The 22,860-nt window shown below is 51.4% G+C and overlaps 1 protein-coding gene across 1 annotated transcript in view; it reads left to right on the top strand.

The window, feature by feature from the left end:
• The window catches only part of DCTN1 (dynactin subunit 1), a 31,057-nt gene extending 15,707 nt beyond the window's left edge, over positions 1 to 15,350 (top strand). The window contains exons 5-28 of the mRNA XM_047067655.1: positions 5,084 to 5,275; positions 5,625 to 5,822; positions 5,972 to 6,176; positions 6,253 to 6,331; positions 6,453 to 6,612; positions 6,722 to 6,826; positions 7,001 to 7,192; positions 7,281 to 7,397; positions 7,627 to 7,779; positions 8,376 to 8,536; positions 8,640 to 8,808; positions 9,086 to 9,154; positions 9,395 to 9,457; positions 9,570 to 9,719; positions 9,883 to 10,044; positions 10,128 to 10,259; positions 10,480 to 10,605; positions 10,852 to 10,994; positions 11,283 to 11,449; positions 13,075 to 13,208; positions 13,324 to 13,510; positions 13,768 to 13,847; positions 14,363 to 14,452; positions 14,850 to 15,350. Coding sequence (XP_046923611.1) covers positions 5,084 to 5,275; positions 5,625 to 5,822; positions 5,972 to 6,176; positions 6,253 to 6,331; positions 6,453 to 6,612; positions 6,722 to 6,826; positions 7,001 to 7,192; positions 7,281 to 7,397; positions 7,627 to 7,779; positions 8,376 to 8,536; positions 8,640 to 8,808; positions 9,086 to 9,154; positions 9,395 to 9,457; positions 9,570 to 9,719; positions 9,883 to 10,044; positions 10,128 to 10,259; positions 10,480 to 10,605; positions 10,852 to 10,994; positions 11,283 to 11,449; positions 13,075 to 13,208; positions 13,324 to 13,510; positions 13,768 to 13,847; positions 14,363 to 14,452; positions 14,850 to 14,987 — 3,372 coding nt within the window. The 3' untranslated portion in view covers positions 14,988 to 15,350. The remainder of the gene's footprint in view (positions 1 to 5,083; positions 5,276 to 5,624; positions 5,823 to 5,971; positions 6,177 to 6,252; positions 6,332 to 6,452; positions 6,613 to 6,721; positions 6,827 to 7,000; positions 7,193 to 7,280; positions 7,398 to 7,626; positions 7,780 to 8,375; positions 8,537 to 8,639; positions 8,809 to 9,085; positions 9,155 to 9,394; positions 9,458 to 9,569; positions 9,720 to 9,882; positions 10,045 to 10,127; positions 10,260 to 10,479; positions 10,606 to 10,851; positions 10,995 to 11,282; positions 11,450 to 13,074; positions 13,209 to 13,323; positions 13,511 to 13,767; positions 13,848 to 14,362; positions 14,453 to 14,849) is intronic.
• The last annotated feature ends 7,510 nt before the right edge of the window (positions 15,351 to 22,860 follow it).

Here is a 22,860-nt window from a genome sequence, read left to right as displayed (position 1 = left end):
AGTCACACTGTGGCGTTTGTTCTCTAACTCTGCCCTTTCCTACTCCTCATGCAGCGGGGACTGAAGCCTAAGAAGGTGGTGTGTTTACTATTTGTGACTGGGTGGGTGAGGGCCATGAGCCTCCTCCCCAGCTGTCCTGCATGTCCTTGGGCTGCTGCATGCATGTGTGTGTGACCTTGGGGCTGGGATGGCCAGAGGAAATGGCAGCCTTGGCTTTCAGAGTTCCTTTGAGGGATGCAGGGACATCAGGCTCAGTACCAGGCTCAGATGGCACTCATTAGAGATGATTTCTGCACCTATTTGCCCCTCTCCCCACTGTCTTAGGACTTCTCATCAGACACTCCAAACATTTGACTGTGAATGTAAAGCAGCAGCATGGAGTACAGCATTTACTGGATTACATTACTGGGTTTTCAGCTCAAGTTTGGGGGCAGTGGGAGGAAACACTGGGAGGCTAGGTGAAAGTACCAGGTGAGATGATTGGGCAAGGAGGCAGGAGGCCAGGGAGAACAGTCCTGAGTTGGAAAGCCTGATAGTCCATGTGCCTCCCTCTGGGTGAGCACTGCCGTGGATGCCCACCCTCACACTGCTCCACTAGTCTTTCCCTGCCTCTTCCTTCTTCTGGTGGTGTGCTTGAGGCCCAGCCCTTGCAGACTTTCATCAGCCATCATTGAATGGGGCTCAACTGTGCCACCCCCAGACTCTTTTGAACTCCTAAGTCGCTGCCATGACCACTTCCTCACACCAGCCCCTGCCTTGGGCTTGTGCCCAGGCTATCTCTGACGTGCATGTGCCTGTCTGACCTGTATGTACTGTGCTGTATGTATGGTTCTGTGATTTCCTTGTCGCCTGTTGTCTCAGGCCCTTATGACCTGCATGGAGAGCTACTGGATCGGGGCAGTGGGTGGGGAGAGGAAAACATCTTTTCAATTCCTGGTTGTTAGTGGGTCCTCATTTTGGAGTCTTGCCATGGAAGAGACCACATACTGGTACTTGCTCTGAGGTCCTGGCTCAGGTGGGAGTGGAGATGTGAGAAGGAAAATCATGCTGTAAAGGATGCTGGACCAGTTACAAGGTCATAGAACAGTGGCTTCTTCCCTTGGTTTTTGTCTCCTGTTGGGGCTCCCATCTTGCCTCAGGCCCCTGAATAGAGAAGAGCATGGACCTGCAGTCTGATATCGTTGGAGGAGTTCTCATCACAGGCTGACCTGACCTGGGCGGGGCCTGAGTCATGTCTGAATGCTGGGGTTTTGGCAGCTGCCTGGGGAAATGTGGCAAAGCCCAGCATAGACTGCCTGTGCTGGGATACGGGGCCTTCTTTGCTCCTGGTGCGACGTGCCAGTCAAATAGTCAAGTCCGTAGCCAGATCTTCCTCTCCAGTGGTCCTCTCATAGCAGACCACTTAGCCCAGGGCCCTGCTCTCACCCTGCGGGGAATGGAGAGCTAGCACTAGAACCAAAAACAAAGGAACTTTGAGGGGGAGGGCAGAAGAGAACCCAGATGTCTCTAAAAGGTGTCCACTCCCTTCTGGAAGGCCTTTAGAGACAGGCTTTAATCCCCCTTCAACCAGGGGAGGGTTGGGATAGGAGCCAAACTGTCATTAGAGCTACTGCTGAATATTCCCCAGGGTTTCTTAGTGTCATTGTTGCCCCTCAGAGCGGATGCTGTCACAGGAGGGGTGTTCTGGGTAAGGGCGTTGTCTTGTGTATGTAAAAGACAAGTGGAGTTGATGGGCTGTGGGCAGAGGGAAGTGTATGACAGAGGCTGAGGGAGCAATGAGGCTCCATGTCCCTGCCCAGTCATGCCCTGGCCCCAGAGAGTACCATTTCTGGGATGGCCCCTAGCCCAGTTTCTTGGAGCAGACTCTTGGGGATGGGGTGGGGGAGGGAAGGGGAGGGAAGAATCAGAACCTGTTCTTTGGAAGAAGAAGCAGGGCGGGTTCTGCGCAGGACTTTATCCAGTCATGTGGGGGAGGAGGAGCCAGCAGAGCCTGGCGGTTGCTAGGTGACCGTGGAGCAGTGGCTCCACCCCCACGGATCAGAGGAGGGTGGGTGCATGACGTCAGGTGGAGCTGGTGCTGCGGCCACTGAGGCTGCCATCAGCCTTAGCTGGTGAACTGGGCCTGGCGCCTCTCCGGTGCCTGCCGGAGCCAGGCTGACCCACTGCGCACCTGCGGGGGCTTCTGCGTCTGAGCCACGGCCATTTGCAGGCTGGGAAGCAGTCCGGCAGAGAAGCTGAGGCTGCATTGTTGGGATTTGATGCACTAATCTCCTGTCTCCGCCGCCTTTCCCTCTGTTCGGTCTTTTTCCCTCCCTCCCTTCGTCTGTCCTTCCTCTGTGTGTTTGTCCATCCTCCTCTGTCCCTCCTTCTCTTTCCTCTCCTGGCTTTCTTTGGTTTTCTGCAATGATGAGACAGGCACCGACAGCCCGAAAGGTACTCTTGCTTGCTCTGGTCCTGCTGCCGGGTTGCCAGGGCGATGGTGGCAGCAGGCTGCTGGGGTGGGGGTGGGGGCTGATTGACTTCATCTGTCTACCTGGTTGGGGGAGGAGGGTGGGGTTGAAGGTGGGGGGCAGGGAGAGGTGTGTGTCACTGCCATGCCCCACACGCTGGAAATTTGCTCCCTGCTCTGCCTGATTTGGCCTCTGACTGAGTGTGTGTTCTGGGCCTTGTACCCAGTAGCCTCACAACTGAGGGGTTCAGGCAGCTTTTGCTGCAAACTGCCTCTGGGAGTTTCCTGCGAGAGGATTTGGGAAGCAGGTCCCTGTGTCTTCATGCCTTTCGCAGGACTACCTCACCCTTATCCTTTGCTAGGATGCCTCTTGGTTGTACTCCCAGCATCCCTCCCCCACCAGGGTGTGTATTAAGGGGCTTTCCCAGGGTGGGATGGGGACCCTAGAGGTCTTTGACCCTCAGCTATGGAGGCTAAGCTCAGGGTAGGAGGGGTGGGCGTTGGTCTCCTTGGACTCAACGTCTCCTAGAAGCAGGGTCTAGGCCAAATCTATCTTTGCTGGAGCTATGAGACTCTGTGTAGCAAGAACATAATTTGGGACTCAAGATTAATCATGTGTTTTAGTTTAAGGCAGTAGTTTATTTATGCTGCTGCCCACCTCCATGTCCTTTCTTGCAGCTGGGTGGGGTTACTTTGCTGAGCTCTGGGCTTCTGGTTAATGCAGTATTCATGGTTCTGTCACCTGAGCCCTCTGCCCTAGGGATGGAGACTGCTGCAGGATCTGGCCCTGGGGAATGGGGTAGGGTAGAGAGGATGGCTGCCTTAGGGGCCTGATCCCCTCTGCTGGGGTCGTATCCCTCACTTCTGGACATCTAGCATCACTCTGGTCACACAGTATTTCTAGGGAGTCTTCTGTAGAGTCTAGCACTTAAAGGAAAGGGCTGACCTGGGAAAGTCCTTGGGAGTGGTGGGTGGGTGGGGCCTCTGGCTCTGGGCTGGAGTGCCAGAAGGACTAATCTCTGGGGACCTCTACCAGCTGCTGCCTTTGGTCTCCTGTGGCTTAGCCTAGGAGACGGGGATTTCTGGGATATCCAGGGTGTTCGAAGGGGTGAGGTCTGCAAGGGTTGGGCATAAGTGGGACAAGGAGCCAATGGGGGAACAGGAGTTCCGAGTTCTTGGCGTGGGAACAAGGTAATTCACTGGAGGGAAAAAAGGACGGGGTGGGGATGGGAGTGGGTAAGCAGCTAACTGTAGCCCCATTCCTGGTACTTCTTCTGCTCTCATTGCTGTCCCTTCTGCTGTCTGTCTTTCTGCCATTATCCTTTCTTTCCTGACTACTTCTCCTCTGGCTCCTGTTGCCTGTCCAGACCACAACTCGGCGGCCCAAGGTGAGAAAAAAAAAAAAAAAGCCTCTGTACAAGCCACTGCTGAGTGTAGACACACATTTCAGGCATGTGCATGTGTGTGGGCATGTGTATGAGCAAGTAGAAGTTGGTCACGGTGCATCCTGGGTTCTCTTTTTCAGAGGAGTGAGGGGACTGAGGGTAGTGACAGGCCTCTCCTGCAAAAATGACTTCTTAGGAGAGTATATGGGCCAGTAGCCTGAATGCAAAAGAGATATGAGAGTGGTTGTGGTTAATCAGGGCTGGCTTTCTTCAAAAAGGGCATTTTGACCAGTTTTGATGCATGAATGGGGGTAGAAGTTGGAAAAAAGGTAAAGAACTTGGCAGTGTCAACGTCAGGGGATAAGGAGCTGGGGGTGTCTGTGGGTAGCATGTGGTCTCTGAATGTCAGCCCACCAGGAATGCTTCAGGGCTCAGTACTTCAAGGGAGAGCACTGGACAGGCCTGTCTGCTCCAGGGCCTGGGGCTTCAGAGAGCTCCTCTGCCTCAGCCCCACAGGGCCTGGGTAGATACTGCCTGATTAGAGCCCCTCTGTCTTGCGGGGAGAGAGATGACAGAAGGTTGGCTGTACTGACCGTGTTTCAAGGGGGAGCCTAGGAGTACAACTTTCAGTCTGGCCCTTTTACCTGCAGGGTCCCCTAAAGTAGACCAAGGGAGGGAGAATCAGCTCAACTTCCAAAGAGTGGGATACAGAGCTTGGTACCTGCACTCCTAGCCCAGAATTCTCTGGGAACATGGAAGTTAGAGAACAAACTCCAGTTTGTTCTTTTGCTCTGGGAATGACATTGGGGTAGTTTTTCTTCCTGGGGGAGGAGGGTACAGGCCCAGAGCAATCATAGGACTGGGAGTATTTGGAAATTGCCAGAATGATCACAACTGGGTCACAGAGGGGAGGTCTGGGGAGTAAGGGATTCTGCTGTAAGTGGGTAGTGCCAGAGCTGGGAGGAATGTGGGGTCAGTGCCAAGGGAGGAGCATTATAATCTTATGTCTTCTTCTATCACTTCCTCCCTCTCCCCTCTGCCTGCCTCCCGCCTCCCCCGTCCTTTGTCACCATTTCTGACTTTGTCATTTTTCCTCTCTCCTTCACTTTGCTTCTCTGTTCTCACTGTGCTTTGATATTCTCTCTCACTGTCTTTTTCCTTCTCTGTCTCCTTCCCTTGACATATTCTCATATTCTGTCTCTCACCACCCCTGTTCTTTTTCTGGTCTGCCCCTGCCCTCTCTGAATAGCCCACCCGCCCAGCCAGTACTGGGGTGGCTGGGGCCAGTAGCTCCCTGGGCCCCTCTGGCTCAGCATCAGCAGGTGAGCTGAGCAGCAGTGAGCCCAGCACCCCAGCTCAGACTCCCCTGGCAGCACCCATCATCCCCACACCGGCTCTCACCTCTCCTGGAGCAGCACCCCCATTGCCTTCCCCCTCCAAGGTAAGGACTGGGGTTGGAGTGAACAAGAACCAAGATACAGAGGGCGCCTATGACCCTGGGAAGGATCTTGGAAATTTTCCAGGGTTGGGGGAGACCCAGAATTTGGATCAGCAGGGTGGGGACATAGCATATGGTTAGCCTGTCATTGACTTGGCTACCCTTTCTTTCTTTCCTTCTTCCACACTTGCCCCTTATGCATTGGTCTTTTCTCAGATGTTTGTATGCCACTTGCTTTTGACCCTGGGGCTCTAGAATGTTGTTTGCATACAGTCTTGTCCCTTTGCTCCAGCTCAACCTTGGTGGGAGGAGGGGGAGGCTGTGCACCCACTGAGGGGTTTCTCCTTTGTAGGAGGAGGAGGGGCTGAGGGCCCAGGTACGGGATCTGGAGGAGAAACTGGAGACCCTGCGGTTGAAACGGGCAGAAGACAAGGCAAAGCTAAAAGAGCTGGAGAAACATAAGATCCAGCTGGAGCAGGTGCAGGAATGGAAGAGCAAAATGCAGGAGCAGCAGGCGGACCTGCAACGACGCCTCAAGGAGGCGCGGAAGGTGGGACTTGGGGTGAAAGGGGCTGGCTGGGGAGCTTGGGACCCAAGCCACTGTACCAGTAACTGGGCCAGAGCCTAGAACATCCAGGGAGAAGGGGCACATGAGGCATCTCTCTGCTTGCACTCCCACCAACCTCCACTCCTCCTTAGGAAGCCAAAGAGGCACTGGAGGCGAAGGAACGTTACATGGAGGAGATGGCTGACACTGCTGATGCCATCGAGATGGCCACTCTGGACAAGGAGATGGCTGAAGAGCGGGCTGAGTCCCTGCAGCAGGAAGTGGAGGCATTGAAAGAACGTGTGGATGAGCTCACCACTGACTTAGAGATCCTCAAGGCTGAGATTGAAGAGAAGGGTAAGGGGCCAGGAGCTGCTGGGGGCCAAATGGTGGGGTTAGAACTATGTCTGAAAGTGTTAATGGTCTTCCCCAGGCTCAGATGGGGCAGCGTCCAGTTATCAGCTCAAGCAGCTCGAGGAGCAGAATGCCCGCCTAAAGGATGCCCTGGTGAGGTAGGTTCCCCTCACTGCTTGGCTCCGGAGCTCACTCTCCTGTCCCCAAACGTATCATAGTGCCCATTGCCAGTGATGTGGACACACACTTTCTCCCTTCTCCCTCCCCGCTTCCCCATAGGATGCGGGATCTTTCTTCCTCGGAGAAGCAGGAGCATGTGAAACTCCAGAAGCTCATGGAAAAGAAGAACCAAGAGCTGGAAGTTGTGAGGCAACAGCGGGAGCGTCTGCAGGAAGAGCTGAGCCAGGCGGAGAGCACCATCGATGAGCTCAAGGAGCAGGTCTGGGGACCCCAGCGTCTGGCCCAGAGGACCCCTCTCCCAGGTTGGTGCCTCTTTTTTCTAGGCACCTTTCAGCAGCCCTTTTCTCTGTTCCCTCCATGTAACACAGGTGGATGCTGCTCTGGGTGCTGAGGAGATGGTGGAGATGCTAACAGACCGGAACTTGAATCTAGAAGAGAAAGTGCGAGAGTTGAGAGAGACCGTGGGGGACTTGGTAAGAGAACAGACCCCAGATTTCCCACCCCGATGGAGGGTGTTTGGAAGACGCTTGCTGAAAGAGGGACTGACACAGGACCCCTTTGAGCAGGGTGTGCGGTGAGTGGCCCCACCCTGACCCTCTACTCTGACTCTGCTTTTCCTTTGCCTCTACTGCCTTGGCACCTTCCAGGAAGCGATGAATGAGATGAACGATGAGCTGCAGGAGAATGCGCGCGAGACAGAACTGGAGCTGCGGGAGCAGCTGGACATGGCGGGCGCGAGGGTTCGGGAGGCCCAGAAGCGTGTAGAAGCAGCCCAGGAGACTGTTGCAGACTACCAGCAAACCATCAAGAAGTACCGCCAGCTGACCGCCCACCTTCAGGTGCCTCCGTACCCCCTGCTGTCCACTCATGATTGCCCAGGGCTCCCTCCTGCCCCAGCTGTGCCTCATTGTCTGTCTCTGCCCCCAGGATGTGAATCGGGAACTGACAAACCAGCAAGAAGCATCTGTGGAGAGGCAGCAGCAGCCACCCCCGGAGACTTTTGACTTTAAAATCAAGTTTGCTGAGACTAAGGCTCATGCCAAGGTCAAGAAAATGGATAGACCAGAGAGTGGGGAGTGTTGGGGCATCCAGCCTGGGTGTGGCCGTAGGCTGATCTGGCGTGGGGTCCTGGACTTCAGGTTGCTGGAGGAGGGGGTGCTTTGTGTGGTGGTTTGGAAGACTCCTGAAGCAGGGGACCTGGTGGAGCAAAGCATGGTGGCTCTGAGACTCTTTCCAGCCTGGCTGAGAGCCTGCCTCCCTGTCCACCTCACAGGCAATTGAGATGGAATTGAGGCAGATGGAGGTGGCCCAGGCCAACCGTCACATGTCCCTGCTTACAGCCTTCATGCCAGACAGCTTCCTTCGGCCAGGTGGGGACCATGACTGTGTCCTGGTGCTGCTGCTCATGCCTCGTCTCATTTGCAAGGTATGGCCAATCAATCTAATCACATGTTCAACAGGAATCTGTTGAACTTGCTGTGTGACAGGCATTGAGGATGCTGAACGAAGATAGCAGCCAGCATCCCTGCTCATGAAGAGTTTATGATGTAGTGGAGGAGTATAGTCAACAAAGTCGCAGAGGAATGTGTATTACAGATGGTGGGTTTTGATGAGGAGGTAGCTTCTTTGAGAGAGCACGGTCTGGGCTCTGATTTAGATGGGGTGGTGTCACTGAAGGAGTAACATTTGAGCTGAGACCCAGAAGATGACTAGGAACTAGTGGGGGAATAATTGTCAGGATAGAATTCAGGTAAAAGGGTAGCAGGAGCAGCAGGAGCTTTAAGGCAGGAAAGAGCTTGGGCGCTCTGGCTCCACATTCCAAATCCTCATAACCACCAGTAATCACATCATTATCTTTTCCCTGTGTGAGACTCCCTGACTATCTAGGAGCCGTTTCTGCTTTTCTCCTCTACGTGTGTCCATGCCCCCGACGTAGTTGCTCAGTTTTGTGTCCTGTATTCCTGAGTCTGTGTTCTCCATCCTCTTCTCTGAGCCCCAGGTCCCTGGTGCTTCTTCCCACAGGCAGAGCTGATCCGGAAGCAGGCCCAGGAGAAGTTTGAACTAAGCGAAAACTGTTCAGAGAGGCCTGGGCTCCGAGGAGCTGCAGGGGAGCAGCTCAGCTTTGCTGCCGGGCTGGTGTACTCACTGAGTCTATTGCAGGCCACACTCCACCGCTATGAGCAGTAAGTGATCCTTGGCCCCACTCTAGGGCCGCAGGCTGAGATTGGATAGAACCGACATTGCCTGGCAGGTCTTGGCCTCAGAGGACCCTTCTCTGGTCTCTAGCGCCCTCTCTCAGTGCAATGTGGACGTGTATAAGAAGGTTGGCAGCCTCTACCCTGAGATGAGTGCCCACGAGCGCTCCTTGGATTTCCTCATTGAGCTGCTACACAAGGATCAGCTGGATGAGACTGTCAACGTAGAGCCTCTCACTAAGGCCATCAAGTACTACCAGGTCTGGGGCAAGAGTTCAGGCTTGGCATAGGAGGGAGGGAAGGTTTTTCCTGGTAGGGCTGTTGGCAGCATAGCCAAGGTTGTCTGTCCCCAGCTGGCTGCCTATGGCTTGGCTTGCTCTTAGAGGAGCTTGCCTGAGGATGCAGTTCCCTGGGGGTTTCAGATTCTCCTGTACCTCTGGAGTCCCATGATGACTGGGGCTCCAATTACAGTTTGGGAAGAATTCTCCGTCCTTCCAAGACCTAAAGATTGCCTGTTGCTTTGTCATTTCCCCTCAGCATCTGTACAGTATCCATCTTGCTGAACAGCCCGAGGACAGTACCATGCAGCTGGCTGACCACATTAAGGTAAAAGTTCTGGGCTAGTGCTTGAGCCCCCTGTAGATATCAGAAATGGAGGACATCAGATCAAGAGATCTGGCCCTCAAGAGGTGTCACATAAGACTGGAACAAGGTCAGATCAGGGAAGCCAGAGAACGAATATCTTTATGGGGGTCAGTGGAGGGTGGGGACTTCTTAGAGATGGATGGTGATGGTGCAGAAGGGCTCCTGTTGGGGGCTGACAACCACATGCATCTATCCTTACAGTTCACCCAGAGTGCCCTTGACTGCATGAGCGTAGAGGTGGGACGGCTGCGTGCCTTCTTGCAGGTGAGAGCACAGCTCGATCTCTTGGACCTCCTCCCCCTTGTTAACCCCCGCCTCCTCACCTCCAGCCCTAATGCTGACTTGGTTCCCCGTCTGTTTCATATTCTCTGAGTAGGGTGGACAGGAGGCTTCAGATATTGCCCTCCTGCTCCGGGACCTGGAAACATCATGTAGTGACATCCGCCAGTTCTGCAAGAAGATCCGAAGGCGAATGCCAGGGACAGATGCTCCTGGGATCCCAGCTGCACTGGCCTTTGGACCACAGGTTTAGGGCAGCGATGGGGGGAAGGAAAGGAAGCTGAGTAGAACCAGGAAGGGCTTAGAGTGTCAAGATCTGGATCTGGTCAGGGAACAAGAATGGTTTTAAGGTAACTGGGAACTGTGGTGCTGGACTCCGGGTGGGCTCCTGACTCTGGGCTGTTGCACAGGTGTCCGACACACTCCTAGACTGCAGGAAACACTTGACGTGGGTGGTGGCTGTGCTGCAGGAGGTGGCAGCTGCTGCCGCCCAGCTCATTGCCCCACTGGCAGAGAACGAGGGACTGCCTGTGGCTGCCCTGGAGGAGCTGGCTTTCAAAGCAAGCGAGCAGGTAGGCCTGGACGGCAGGGCAGACATGGTGGGGGAGTGATATGGCCAGTGTGGGATTTTCACTACTGCTCTCGGCTCCTGTAGATCTACGGGACTCCCTCCAGCAGCCCCTATGAGTGTCTGCGCCAGTCGAGCAACATCCTCATCAGTACCATGAACAAACTGGCCACGGCCATGCAGGAGGGAGAGTATGATGCAGAGCGGCCCCCCAGCAAGGTGGGTGGGGAGCTCTGTGGAGGGGCTTCAGGGGCTCAGGGGAACAGGACTTGGCAGAGCTGCTGCTGGTTGTGGAAGGACTGGGAGGCGGGAGCGGGGAATCCAGAGGGCACCGCTCTGCTTAGAAGGCAAGGTTTTCCCTGTGCCCAGCTCTCTCTGGAAGGAGAATGTTGGTGACTTCCTCTCACTACCCCTGCCTCTGCTCTCGCTTGACCCCTAGCCTCCCCCAGTTGAGCTGCGGGCTGCAGCCCTTCGTGCAGAGATCACTGATGCTGAAGGCCTGGGCTTGAAGCTTGAAGATAGAGAGACAGTTATCAAGGAGTTGAAGAAGTCACTCAAAATCAAGGTGAGGGTGTAGGGTAGGCTCAGGAGCTAGGGGGCTGGGAAGTATGCTGAGGTACAGGTCAGCACTGAGTGTTGGGGATCTCCTGGGGCTGAGACTGGTTGAGGGTTGAGGGCACCTGTGATCAGTGTGGGGAACAGCCGTGGGCCTTTAGGAGCTTTCTGGTTCGTGCTCTGTCACAGGTCCCTGGGGGCCCTGGGAGGATGTAAAGGAGGGTGTAAGGGAACTGGACACTCTGACCTTCGCCAGGGGGAGGAACTAAGTGAGGCCAACGTGCGGCTAAGCCTCTTGGAGAAGAAGCTGGACAGTGCTGCCAAGGATGCAGATGAGCGCATCGAGAAAGTCCAGACTCGCCTGGAGGAGACCCAGGCACTGCTGCGGAAGAAGGAGAAGTCAGGCACCTTCCCTGGGCCCCTGCTTATTCCACCCCTCCACCCTGCCAGCCAGTCTTCCTCCTAACTCATCCCCCTATCCAGGCCCTATCAGAGTGAGACTCTCCCCAGGGGAGCAGATGCCATCTCCTTTCCCCACTGCCAACACCATTGTGTCACCCCAGTCATATCATGTGCTGCTCCTGGCTCCTCACCAGCAGGGCTACTCCAAGGACCTGTCTGGACTGAGAAATGGGGACGGGGCTCTGGGGAAAGGGCATTGCCCAAGCCCGGATTTCTTTTTCACAGAGAGTTTGAGGAGACGATGGATGCACTCCAGGCTGACATTGACCAGCTAGAGGCAGAGAAGGCAGAGCTAAAGCAGCGGCTGAACAGCCAGTCGAAGCGCACGATTGAGGGGCTCCGGGGGCCCCCTCCCTCGGGTATTGCTACCCTGGTCTCTGGCATTGCTGGTGGTGAGTGCAGTGGGACAGGCACCATTGGCGCAGAGGAGATTGAATGGCCTCCCTCCTGTCCTTGGCCTCAGTTTGACTTCTACCCGCCTCTTACTGGACGTTCAGCTACGAATGTGCTCGCCCAGTTTCACTCTGGCAGTTTTTCACCAAGTTTTTACTTCTCCTGAAGATATGTGCAGAGGTTCCCCCCGCTCTCCCAGCGCTGATCAAGGTGGGGCATTACCACCTTGTCAGTGGACCTCAGAATTACCATAACAGTTAGACTCTAGCATATGTCCCTTTTGGACCTGCAGTCTGGCCTTTCTGTCCCAGCCCTATATCCCAGAGGGTCATCAGCCTGCAGCAGATTGGGCTAACTCTGCTGCCGTATCCAGCCATGCCTGGTTCCTGCACTTGATTGCTTCTCTGCTTACACTTTGCATTTCCCCCTACTGAATTCACATGCCTTTACGCCATGGTGTGGTTGTCTGTCCCGTTGCTGACTTCTCCCACTTGGGGCTTGTGTACTGACCTCTGCCTGGTCTCCAGTGTGGTCAGGGCTCCTTACCTGGAGTTTTTCTGGTTATTGGGCCCAGGCTCCCCAGTTTTCCTGGATCATGGAGGTGGCTACTGCCATGTTAGTTCTCATCTGCTCTATAGTTTTTCAGTTTCTTACCTCCAAAAGACAGACTTCTTGCCCTAAAGCCCTCAAGATCTCTAGAGCTCCCCTGCTATGCCTGTCTTGTCACCTGGCCTCACCTAGGGTCTTGTTCTCATCAAAGCCCCCCTCACTGGTGCCTCTTGATCTTGGGAGGTGACCAAGTACCTTGTTGACTTTGGACTCCTGTGGTACAGTGGGCTCCTGTTCTTTGGGGAAGGGGTCTCCAGAAGTTACCACGTTGTGTTGTTTTAGCACAGGCTTTTTAAACAGATACCGGTTCAGACTTAGAAAATTTCCCACCAAAAAGAGTGTCTTTCGCCTCAGAACAGTGGGGAACCCAAGGAGCAGGAATGTGGCTGCATCTTCAACTTCAGCTTTTCTACTGCGGGAAACAAGGGTGCAGACATCTCAGGGTCTTGGGAGCATCCCCTCTGCCCTTCTTGGAGATGGAATATGAGGCAGAGAGGCTGGAACGCCACATGCCCCAATTGCTTCCTCCATGCACACCCCCACTGCTGTTCTTCCTTATGCTCTGCACCCTGTCTCATGGCCTTATTCCTCTTTCTTAGCTTTCCTTCGCACGTATTTGCTCGTACCCCAGATGCAGAGGGCAGAGGCAGGGTCTTATTAGAGGAGGAGTGATTAGGGTTTCCCTGTAGGTTGTGACCAGCATTCCTCTGGTGTGACCTCTTAGCCCCAAATTGTCTAACTCCTCTCTCCTCTCTTCCTGCTCCCCCATGGGCTATTCCGATCACAGAAGAACAGCAGCGAGGTAGAGACCCGCCCTGGTGGGGGGTTACTGGGGCTGTGGGAACCCACCCTGGTGAGGGTTACCAGCCTGGGGGAGCAGGATAAGGCTCCCCCCTTGGGAGCAAGCAGGACTGGAGGTGGGAGTGGATAAGGAGAGGGGTTGAGTGGAGATGGGGCGGGCCCATCTTCAGCCCTCTCCACTTGGAGCTGATGGCATTTGTCTTGGTACACACAGGAGGCACCCCCGGGCAGGCACCAGGGTCTGTTGCAGGCCCTGGGCTGGTGAAGGATTCACCCCTGCTGCTGCAGCAGATCTCTGCCATGAGGCTGCATATCTCCCAGCTACAGCATGAGAATAGCATCCTCAAGGTGAGTTGTTCACAAGGAGGACTGGGGTGCAGGTGGAGCCCCCCCTGCCCCATTGATGATAGATGGCAGGGCCTTCTGTCACCTCTCACTGCCATTCCTCTTCTTTCCTTCACAGGGAGCCCAGATGAAGGCGTCCTTAGCAGCCCTGCCCCCCCTGCATGTGGCAAAGCTCTCACCCCACGAGGGCCCTGATAGTGAGCTAACAGCTGGAGCGCTGTATCGTAAGACCAGCCAGCTGTTGGAGACGTTGAATCAACTGAGCACGCACACCCACGTAGTAGATATCACTCGTACCAGCCCTGGTATGGAGCCACCAACCCCTGAGATTAATAATATACCCCCTCCCTTTGCCCCATGGATGTAACCCCTACCCAGGCAGCTGCCATACTGTAGAGGCTCTTCCTGGCATTGCTTTTTGGCCTCAGTGTTCAATTTGCTTGATTCACCCATTACGTACCTGCTCCATGAGAAGGTCTAGTATCTTCACTTTCTGACTCTTAATCCAGTATAGCTGCCTGCTTGGGCCTTGGTGGGCCTCACTAGCCTTCCCTCCCCACAGCTGCCAAGAGCCCGTCGGCCCAGCTCCTGGAGCAGGTGGCTCAGCTCAAGTCCTTAAGTGACACCATCGAGAAACTCAAGGTTAGCTCAGACCCTGCCCTTCCTCAGTCTACAGAGTTTGCTTCATAGTGTTCCCTGGTGGAATCCTTAGCACATTTGTTTCCACAGGCACTCCCATATTTCCTTTGAGCCCAGCCCTGTGATAAGAGGTAGACGGCAAGGTGGGGTTCCTGCTTTGGAAGCTCACTGTCCCAGTGCAGACAGAAGACAGATTCTCATCAACAAAATGGGTTGAGCTAGGATCATCTTGAGAGTGTGTGGTTTGGGTGCAGCTTCTTCAGTGCTGAGATCACTGTGGGGTAGAATGGTTGCGGATGGCTTCCCAGGGGCCGTAGAATCTGAGTTGGACCTTAAAGGATAAGGATCTGTAAAGTAAGGATATTGGATAGGGATGGGGTTGGAGGTGAGAGCAAAAGTATGATGACAGAGAGGACCAGGTCCCTGCCCCCTGATATTAGTGTCGCTGTGAAGCCAGGGAGATACTGGGCTAGCCTGTGGGGGTCCCCTAAATGAACCCTTGTTCCACTCCTTGCCAGGATGAGGTCCTTAAGGAGACCGTATCTCAGCGCCCTGGAGCCACGGTCCCCACTGACTTTGCCACTTTCCCTTCATCAGCCTTCCTCAGGGTAAGAGGGAGCATCGGGGGGAGGATGGGCAGTATTGAGGGCTCACGCGGGTCCTTCCCCTCTCCTCCAGAATATGAAGAGGGCTTTGGGGTCTCAGGTCCAACAACTGCACATCCTGAGTTGCCTGTCCAAGTCTTACTTATAAGGGACTCAAGAGTGCTTGCAGTGCTTCCAGAAATTCAGTATTTTAGCAGTTAAACATCTATGATTTTTGACACCAGGAGAGACTCAAAACTCCCTTGTCAGACTATGTACCTCAATTCTGATTTGAAATATGTGGTCACCATAGTTTAGGATCCTCAAAGCCTATCTCGCAGGGACTGCCTTAGTCTCCATGCTCAGAGGCCTTGTGAGTGGCACACAGCTCAGGTGACCTCTTCCCCTTGCCAACTCCCAGGCCAAGGAGGAGCAGCAGGACGACACTGTCTACATGGGCAAAGTGACCTTCTCGTGCGCAGCTGGCCTTGGACAGCGACACCGGCTGGTGCTGACCCAGGAGCAGCTGCACCAGCTTCATGGTCGCCTCATCTCCTAAGTGCTCCTTCTCCTCTCCCATACCCACCCCTTGCCCCATCCACTTCTACCCTCAGCCCTCCTGGTGCCACTCTGCCTGATGCACAGCCACCTCAGTTAGTCCCCATTGTAGAACCGTGTGTGTACAGCTGTTCCTGCCCTACTCAGCTTCACTTCTGCCAGTCAGTGCCCTGCTCCTGCCCCTCGCCTTGGGTTACCCTATTTCCATTCCCTGGCCTCTGCCAGAATTTGCTGTTCAGCTGCTCCCTCCTTCCTGAGGGGCCTCAGGGCATGTGGGGGGTAGGCTGAGACCCCACCACCAAAGGTTCAGTGAGGTCCCCCTGATAGAGGACTTCACCCCTTGATTAAAGCAACTTCTGCTTCAGTGCTTTCTGTGTGTTGTTGGGAGTGGGACTTGGGCCTTTCAGCTCAGAGTGGGAGTGGAGAAGAAGGGATGCTGAGGAGGCTTTGGCTGTGCCAAATTTGAGAGACCGATAGAATGTTCACGTGCAGTAAGTTACTGTGAACAAGGGGGAAAGGGCTGGACCAAGGGCTTGGCACCTAAGTTCATCTTCAGTTAGGAGAGCTGGGACTTAGGCTCAGCTACCCAACCTCCATGTGTCTCTCAACCAGTTCCTGTTGACGGCAGAGGGACCTTTCCAGATGCAAACTGGACCATGTTATTCCTTGCTTTAAATCCTGAAATGATTCTTCCAACTAAAATGTAAAATTTAGATAAAACCCTGAAATAGTTTCTCTAAGTATCTAGAGTATAAAATTTGAATTCACTAGAATAGCACACCTACTAGAATAGGCTGTCTATGATTTGGGTCCTGCCCACCTCTCCATCCTCTTGTGGGTCTACTTGTCCACATGTGCCTTGTGGTCTAGCCTTAGTGAATCCCTACAGTTTCTTTGCCACCCTGTGCTCTCTCAGACTCCTTTCCACTGCTCAGAATGCTAGCCCCCTCCTGCCCTCTGCTCCACCTCCCTGCCCCCATCCCGCCTCAGCTGACATCCTGTTCATGTATTAAGACCACTCTGACATTGCCACCTTAGGGAATCTCCAATTCCTGTTGCTTGTTAGGTGCTCCTCTTCTGGACGGAGCAGAGAATATGAACCTTTTTTCCAGGTGTGCTTGGATTTAGTTGTTTTGTTACTTGGCAAGGTTTCTAATCTTAGTCTGTTTCTGAATCACAGCATGGAAAGAATGATACCTTACAGGGTTGCTGTGAAGGCTAAATGAGATAATGCACATGGGCTTCTAGCGCCGTGCCTGGTGCACGGCAGGCTTTCTTCTCTTCCCCAGCACACACACCTGCAACACTGCTTTATGCCAGGAAGCCTCTCTTTCCATTGTAATCGTTAGTTAACCCATCTGTCGCTCACTTTAGACAAACTGAGAGTTCCAACAAGATGTCTTTTATTTCTTCATCCCCCCAAACACAGGAGAAGAGTACATGTTTGGGGAAGAGAACTGTGAGTTTCATTTTGAAAATGAGTTTGAGGTGCTTGTGAGAATGCCCGAGTGCAGATGGCCATTGGCAGTTGGAGCCAGCTGGGTCTGGAGCTTAGGGAAGTCTAAGTTGGAGATACAGGTAGGGGAATGAGCTGTGTCATTGGTGGTTGGAGATTTGGATGAGGTGTAGTGTCTTAGTTCAGGTTCCTCAGAAAATCGAGCCGGAGGCAAAGCTGAAGTGCTAGTGCTTAAGGCAGCTGCGATCTCCAAGCACTGAGATGGAGGAAGAGGATTGAGGGAAGCTAGGCAGGGAAGAAAAAGAAATGAGGTATGTTTTTAGGAGTTGGCCGCTGCTTCACAAAGACACAGCTAATGCCTTGCCTGTGTGTACCGTCTCTGGATAGACTGTTGAGAAACACTGTGCCCAGCTGGAACATTCCATTGGGATTGATGGAAGGATGGAGAGCAGATTCACCTCCTCTTCCTCCTGTGTTCTTTTGTTGCTCCAAGTTTTCCCTCCCTCACTTGCTGGGATTGCATTACTTGGCCACCAGGAAAGCCGGATCCCATGCCCTGCAGCCATCCAAGTCCTGAAGTAGTGAGGTGAGCAGAAAGGCACTGGCCCAAAGGACTTGGTCAAGGCAGAGCAAGCAACTGAAGGCCTGGAAATCAGGTGAGGCCTCAAGTCACCCGAGGAGAGTGTCCAGGGCAGGGGGAGGCAAGAGCCCGGGGCAGTCCTGAGTGTTACAGAGCCTGCAGTGGAGCTCAAGGGAGCATCCATTGGAGAAAGGTCCCCAGAAGAAGTGTCACAAGGCCAAGGAGGAGAGGTAGTCAGCAGGCTCTGATACAGCTCAGAGGTCCTGTGGGCTGCATTCTGGAAAGTAGCACCTGATTCTCAGATGCCTGATGAGCTGACCAGAGCAGTCTTGGTGGGATAGAGGGAGCAGAAACTGGGGCATGGTGGCAAGAAAGGGGAGAGAGCAGCGTGTGTGCACTGTGTCCCAGTGTTCAATCGTGGAAGCTGATGCAAGCATCACTACAGATGGTAATGGGAGCTCCTCATGGGGCCCAAGAGGTTTCTGGAAACTGGGATGTGATGATGGGGTAGAGAAGCCTAGTGAGGCACCCTGTACCAAGGATGGAGCACAGCATGGGAAGAACCTCCTTTGATGCCTCCACTCAACTCCCAGTTGTGCCATGAGAACCAGGCAGACTGGCTGGCGATTGGCAGGGGCAGGGTATAAACAGTCTCAATTTTGTCACCTAGGAACCCCTCTCTTTTTGGGGTTTTCTTGGGCAGATTCCTAGGGTCAACATCAATTTCCCCAACATAGCAGCTTTGTGAAGTAAGAATATCCCAGCTCTTGCTCTTATAAGCTGTGTGAATTTGGGCAAGTTGCTTAAGCTCTTGTTTTCAGTTTCTGTATCTGTACTGAGGCTAATAGCACCTTCCTCAGGTGGTATTCCTTCCACAGGTAATTTCTAGGGGAAGATTAAATGAGATACCATGTTTGACACAGGTACTCAATAAAAAAGGATATTTGGGAGAGGCTGAAACTGAATAAATGAAATACAAGTAGCCATGTTCCTAAGACATACATTTATGACACAGATAATCATATTTTGGGTCCCAAGGGATAGGCAGTCCTTGGCGCTCAGCTTTTTAGCTTGTTTTCATGGTCTGTTACCATCTTACTTTCTGCCGTCCAGGTACTGTTTCCTCCTACTCTTAGCAGGCCAAGACTGAAGGAGAATCAAAGGTTTGTGGCATTCTCCCTCCCCACCCCAATTTGAATTTGCTCGCTTGGTTCCCATTTTCTGTGCTACCCCACAGTGGGGAGCAGGAATGGAGGCAGTACGGAGACTTGAGTCTCTGCTGGCTAATCCTAGGAAACGTGCAAGGCCCCAGAGCCGACTGTGCCCTACCCAGCCTTGGAGCTGAAAGTGAACCAAGAGCACATGTGCTCCACAGCTCCAGGTGCCCAACTGGGGCAGCTTCAGAGGATGGAATACCTTTACCCCTGTCAAGTAGGCCCAGGGCACCTAGAGAACATGGGACCTGAGGGTGAGGGTTCCTCCTACCTTCCTGTGGGTGTTGTGATCCATGTAGTTCTCTCCAATATGTATGTTGAGAAACATGTCGTTCATCTAGGCTTCTTTCATCTTTACCACATGTGCAAGCTGAGACTGGCACTGCTGCTCCCAGGGACAGATGGCCGTTACTGCTGAGGTGCTCAGAGGGGTGGCCTGGGACGTTTGGCTTCCATTCCTCTCCGGAAGCCTGGGGAGTTTGGGAGTGAGACCTGGACTCGTCTTGTTTAAATAACTGGTGTCGGAGTAAATATATGTCTGTCACTCTGTGTTTTGTTTTGTTACTTTTTATTATGGGAAATTTTAACATTCAAATGAAGAGCATAGGGTATAATGAATCTCCATTTGCCTGTATTTACCATTTCATGACCATTCTTATTTCCTCTACACTCCTTCACTCTTCTTTCCCCCCAGATTGTTTTGAAGCAAACCCCGGGCATCATCTTACCATTTCATTTCAAAGTATTTTAGTATCCCTAAAAGATAGTTCTTTTAAAAAAAGAAACTACAATACCATTATCGTGCCCCAAAACTGTACTTCATCAAATATCCAGTGTTCAAATTTCCCTGATTGTATCATAAATGTTTTGTTTTACAGCATGTATATTTGGGTAAGGTTCAAGGGAAAGACAGCACACTACAAATAGTTGTCTCTTGAGTCCCTTATTCTAAATTACCATTATTGCACCAATATATGCTTTATATGTATATACTTTAAACTTTATTTTTAATGTGTCAGCAATTTATACACGTATTATCATCTTGAGAACACAAACAACATAACATGGAGGAAGATTGAGAACATAGGTTCCCAGTACTTAGTCACTAATGATTGTGGAGAGTTTCCTTTTAGACTTTTTTCTCTTTTGTTTCTTTTTTTTTTTAATTTTTTTTTTCAACGTTTATTTATTTTTGGGACAGAGAGAGACAGAGCATGAACGGGGGAGGGGCAGAGAGAGAGGGAGACACACAGAATCGGAAACAGGCTCCAGGCTCTGAGCCATCAGTCCAGAGCCTGACGCGGGGCTCGAACTCCCGGACTGCGAGATCGTGACCTGGCTGAAGTCGGACGCTTAACTGACTGTGCCACCCAGGCGCCCCTCTTTTTTTTCTTTTGAGAGAGTGAGAGAACGAGTGTGCATGTGTGAGTGGGGGAGGGGCAGGAAGAGGCAGGAAGAGAGAGGAAGAGAGGGACAGAATCCCAAGCAGGCTCCGCACTGTTAGCACAGAGCCCAGCATGGGGCTCCCATCTCATGAACCGCAAGATCATGACCTGAGACGAAATCAAAAACCGAATGCCCAACTGACTTAGCGAACTAGGTGCCCCTGTTTTCTATTTAAAATGTTAATTTAAAGATGTCCTGCCATGGCTCTGCAAGCATAGAGCTGCCGGAAGGGGAGTACAATGAAAACAAAATGGACCCAAAGTTAGGAAGAGATAAAGAAGCAGGGTCAAGAGAGAATAGACGTTGAAACTAAATATAAGGATTTCCTCCATTCAGATTGCTAGCCTCAGTCTTCACCTGGGCTGCTGGAGCAAAATACCACGGATGGGATGGTTTATTGGCAACAAACATTGATCTCTCCCAGTTCTGGAGGCTGGGAGTCTGAGATCAGGGTGCCAGCAGAATGAGGTTCTGGAGAAGGTGCTCTTCTGGTTGCAGGCAGCTGACTTCTCAGACCCTTACATGGCAGAAAGTAAGTAAACTCTGTGGCCTCTTAGGAGGGCACTAGTCCTATTCATGATGCTCCACACTCATGACCTAATCACCTCCCACAGACCCTACCTCCAAATACTGTCACATTAAGGATTAGATATCAGCATGGATTTTGAGGAACACATTTAGTCCATAAGGGCATCCAAGTAAGTGCTAAGAAATTATATCTTCCAACCCCACCCTCACCCTAACAGACAATCTTCAGATTGTCCTTTAATTAACCAAATTGATGGGCCCCATTCATCTGAGAAGGAACAACCTCCTCACAGCACTGTACACGGAAAGGGGGCAGAGGGAAGGACAAGTGGTGGGACGGCAACCTGCTTTTGAGGTTCTCTAGGTGTTGGGTAGTAGAGCCTTCGCTTTGGGAAGCCTGTCAATTAGCTGGAGCTATGGCCCTTCAACTTTATAAATGATGCTGTAACATATTTCTACTGAAGAACTGCAAGATTCACCAAAAAATGTTTACAGAAAGGGACCAGATACCCAGGCAGTATGGCAACGTGGGTATTGATCATGAGCTGAGTGCTTTCAAACTCTCTGCACCACAGGTTAGGTTAGAAACTCCAAACCCATGACTTTTGATTGAACAATGGGGCCAATACCAAGTGAAGCTTTGCTTCACGTGCAACAACAGGATGGAGCTACAAGAAAAACACTTCCGTAGAATATAACTGAGAAGCCCCTTGAACTTCCTTCAACCAAGCCATACCTACTGGCCAAAGATGTTGTGCTTTTCAACCGACAGAGGATAATGGAGATGCCATTGATGCCACCTTTTACCATAGGAAGGGACATGTGAATGTACAAGAAGGTGATGGAGCTGCGGTCAGCACTGGATGCAGCAGATGCAGCAGGATAAAGAAGGATACAGAGCAGCGCCAAGAAAGGTTAACTTTCTCCATCCCTATCCCTGCCCAAATTCTGGATTTATAAGCACTCAGGTCATTCTATCCACTTTCAGAGAATTGGCTTAGGGGAGAAAGAAATGCAGAGATTTTTTGTCTCCTGAAATTGCTAAATAGGACTTCACAAAGAGGTATATGAGGGTCTGAGATGACTGAAAAAATTTGAATTTAGAAGGTGGAGAATTTTATAGGCATTCGAGTCACTTCTCCCTGGGCTGCTGAGCCGTTCACAGTAAGCCACAGGTATGGTAAGTCCCACTATTCTCGCCTTGTTAGTGAGCAGGAGACAGCAGATACATAGCAAGTAACATAACAAGTATGATATCAAATTACATAAACCAGCTTGCAATGGTAAAGTTAAGAAAAAGACTGTCCAGTAGTTTTAGTTCTGGGACAGAGAAGGGTTTCCAATTTAAAGAATTGTGTCCCCAGAGTCATGAGTCCTTTTTTTGTTTGTTTAATTTTTCATATTTTATTCCTAGTATTAATAGGTTAAGAAAGTAGAATTTCCCAATTATTGATTTATACTGTTTATAAACACACAAAATGCTCAATTTCACAAATAGTGATATTCACTGATCTCTTTAAATGTAATTTCAATCCTTATTTTGAGTGTAATAATAATTTAATACCTAAACACACACAAAATATGTATATCCTGAACTACAGGAAGTTGAGGAAGTGGTTTCCATAAACCATATTTGATTTTAATCAAGTACACATTTTCACAATCAACAAGTGCTAACAAATATGTTAATAAAACACTACCCCAAATGCTTATTCTGGCATCAGCGTTTTAAGCAATTCCATTCCAACTACTGCTAAAAACATGTATTTTAGAAGCTTTAATCTGATCCAGGAAAATGAGTTCTACAACTTGACAAATATTATTGTCTAAGCCCCAGAGCTTTTAAGTCAAAAAAGCCTTCCAACACAAGCATTCATGTGAAATTTAGTTTCTCCCCAAAATCACTTGCTATCTAAAGAAAAAGACATGGAGGGGCGCCTGGGTGGCGCAGTCGGTTAAGCGTCCAACTTCAGCCAGGTCACGATCTCGCGGTCCGTGAGTTCGAGCCCCGCGTCAGCTCTGGGCTGATGGCTCAGAGCCTGGAGCCTGTTTCCGATTCTGTGTCTCCCTCTCTCTCTGCCCCTCCCCCGTTCATGCTGTCTCTCTCTGTCCCAAAAATAAATAAACGTTGAAAAAAAAAAAAAAAAGAAAAGAAAAGGACATGGAAGGAAATTATCTTTTTTTTTTTTTTTTTGAAAGTTTATTTTGAGAGAGAGAGTGAGCGAGCATGTGTGTGAGTCAGGGAGGGGGAGAGAGAATCCCAAGCAGGCTCCACACCCAGTGCATTAGATGCTTAACCAACTGAGCCACCCAGGTGTCCCTGAAGAAAATTATCTTTTAAGGCAGATAAACAGTAGTACAAAAGACTATATTCCCATATCATCTACTTATGAGAAACACAAACCAGTTTACTATCTTTTGTTAAATTTTTTATTTAAATCCCAGTTAGATATTAGTTGCAGGTGTACATTATAGTGATTAAAACATTTAGTATCCTTAATAATCTGTTAGATTACTGTTGTCTAGGAACTTGGGTTCAGGTATCACAGGGTAAAGGTGACATTTAGATTTCACATATTAAATAGCTATAGTAGGGGCAGCTGGTTAAATAGTTACATATTTATATATAATATATGATAACATTAAATAG

This window comes from Lynx rufus, unplaced genomic scaffold (assembly GCF_022079265.1).
Source record: "Lynx rufus isolate CCGP_SWC_20201006 ecotype Redwood Valley unplaced genomic scaffold, mLynRuf1.p SCAF_8, whole genome shotgun sequence".
In the NCBI taxonomy this organism is placed as follows: domain Eukaryota; kingdom Metazoa; phylum Chordata; class Mammalia; order Carnivora; family Felidae; genus Lynx; species Lynx rufus.
Note: the sequence above shows the minus strand (reverse complement) of the source record. Positions and strands in the feature narration are given on the sequence as shown.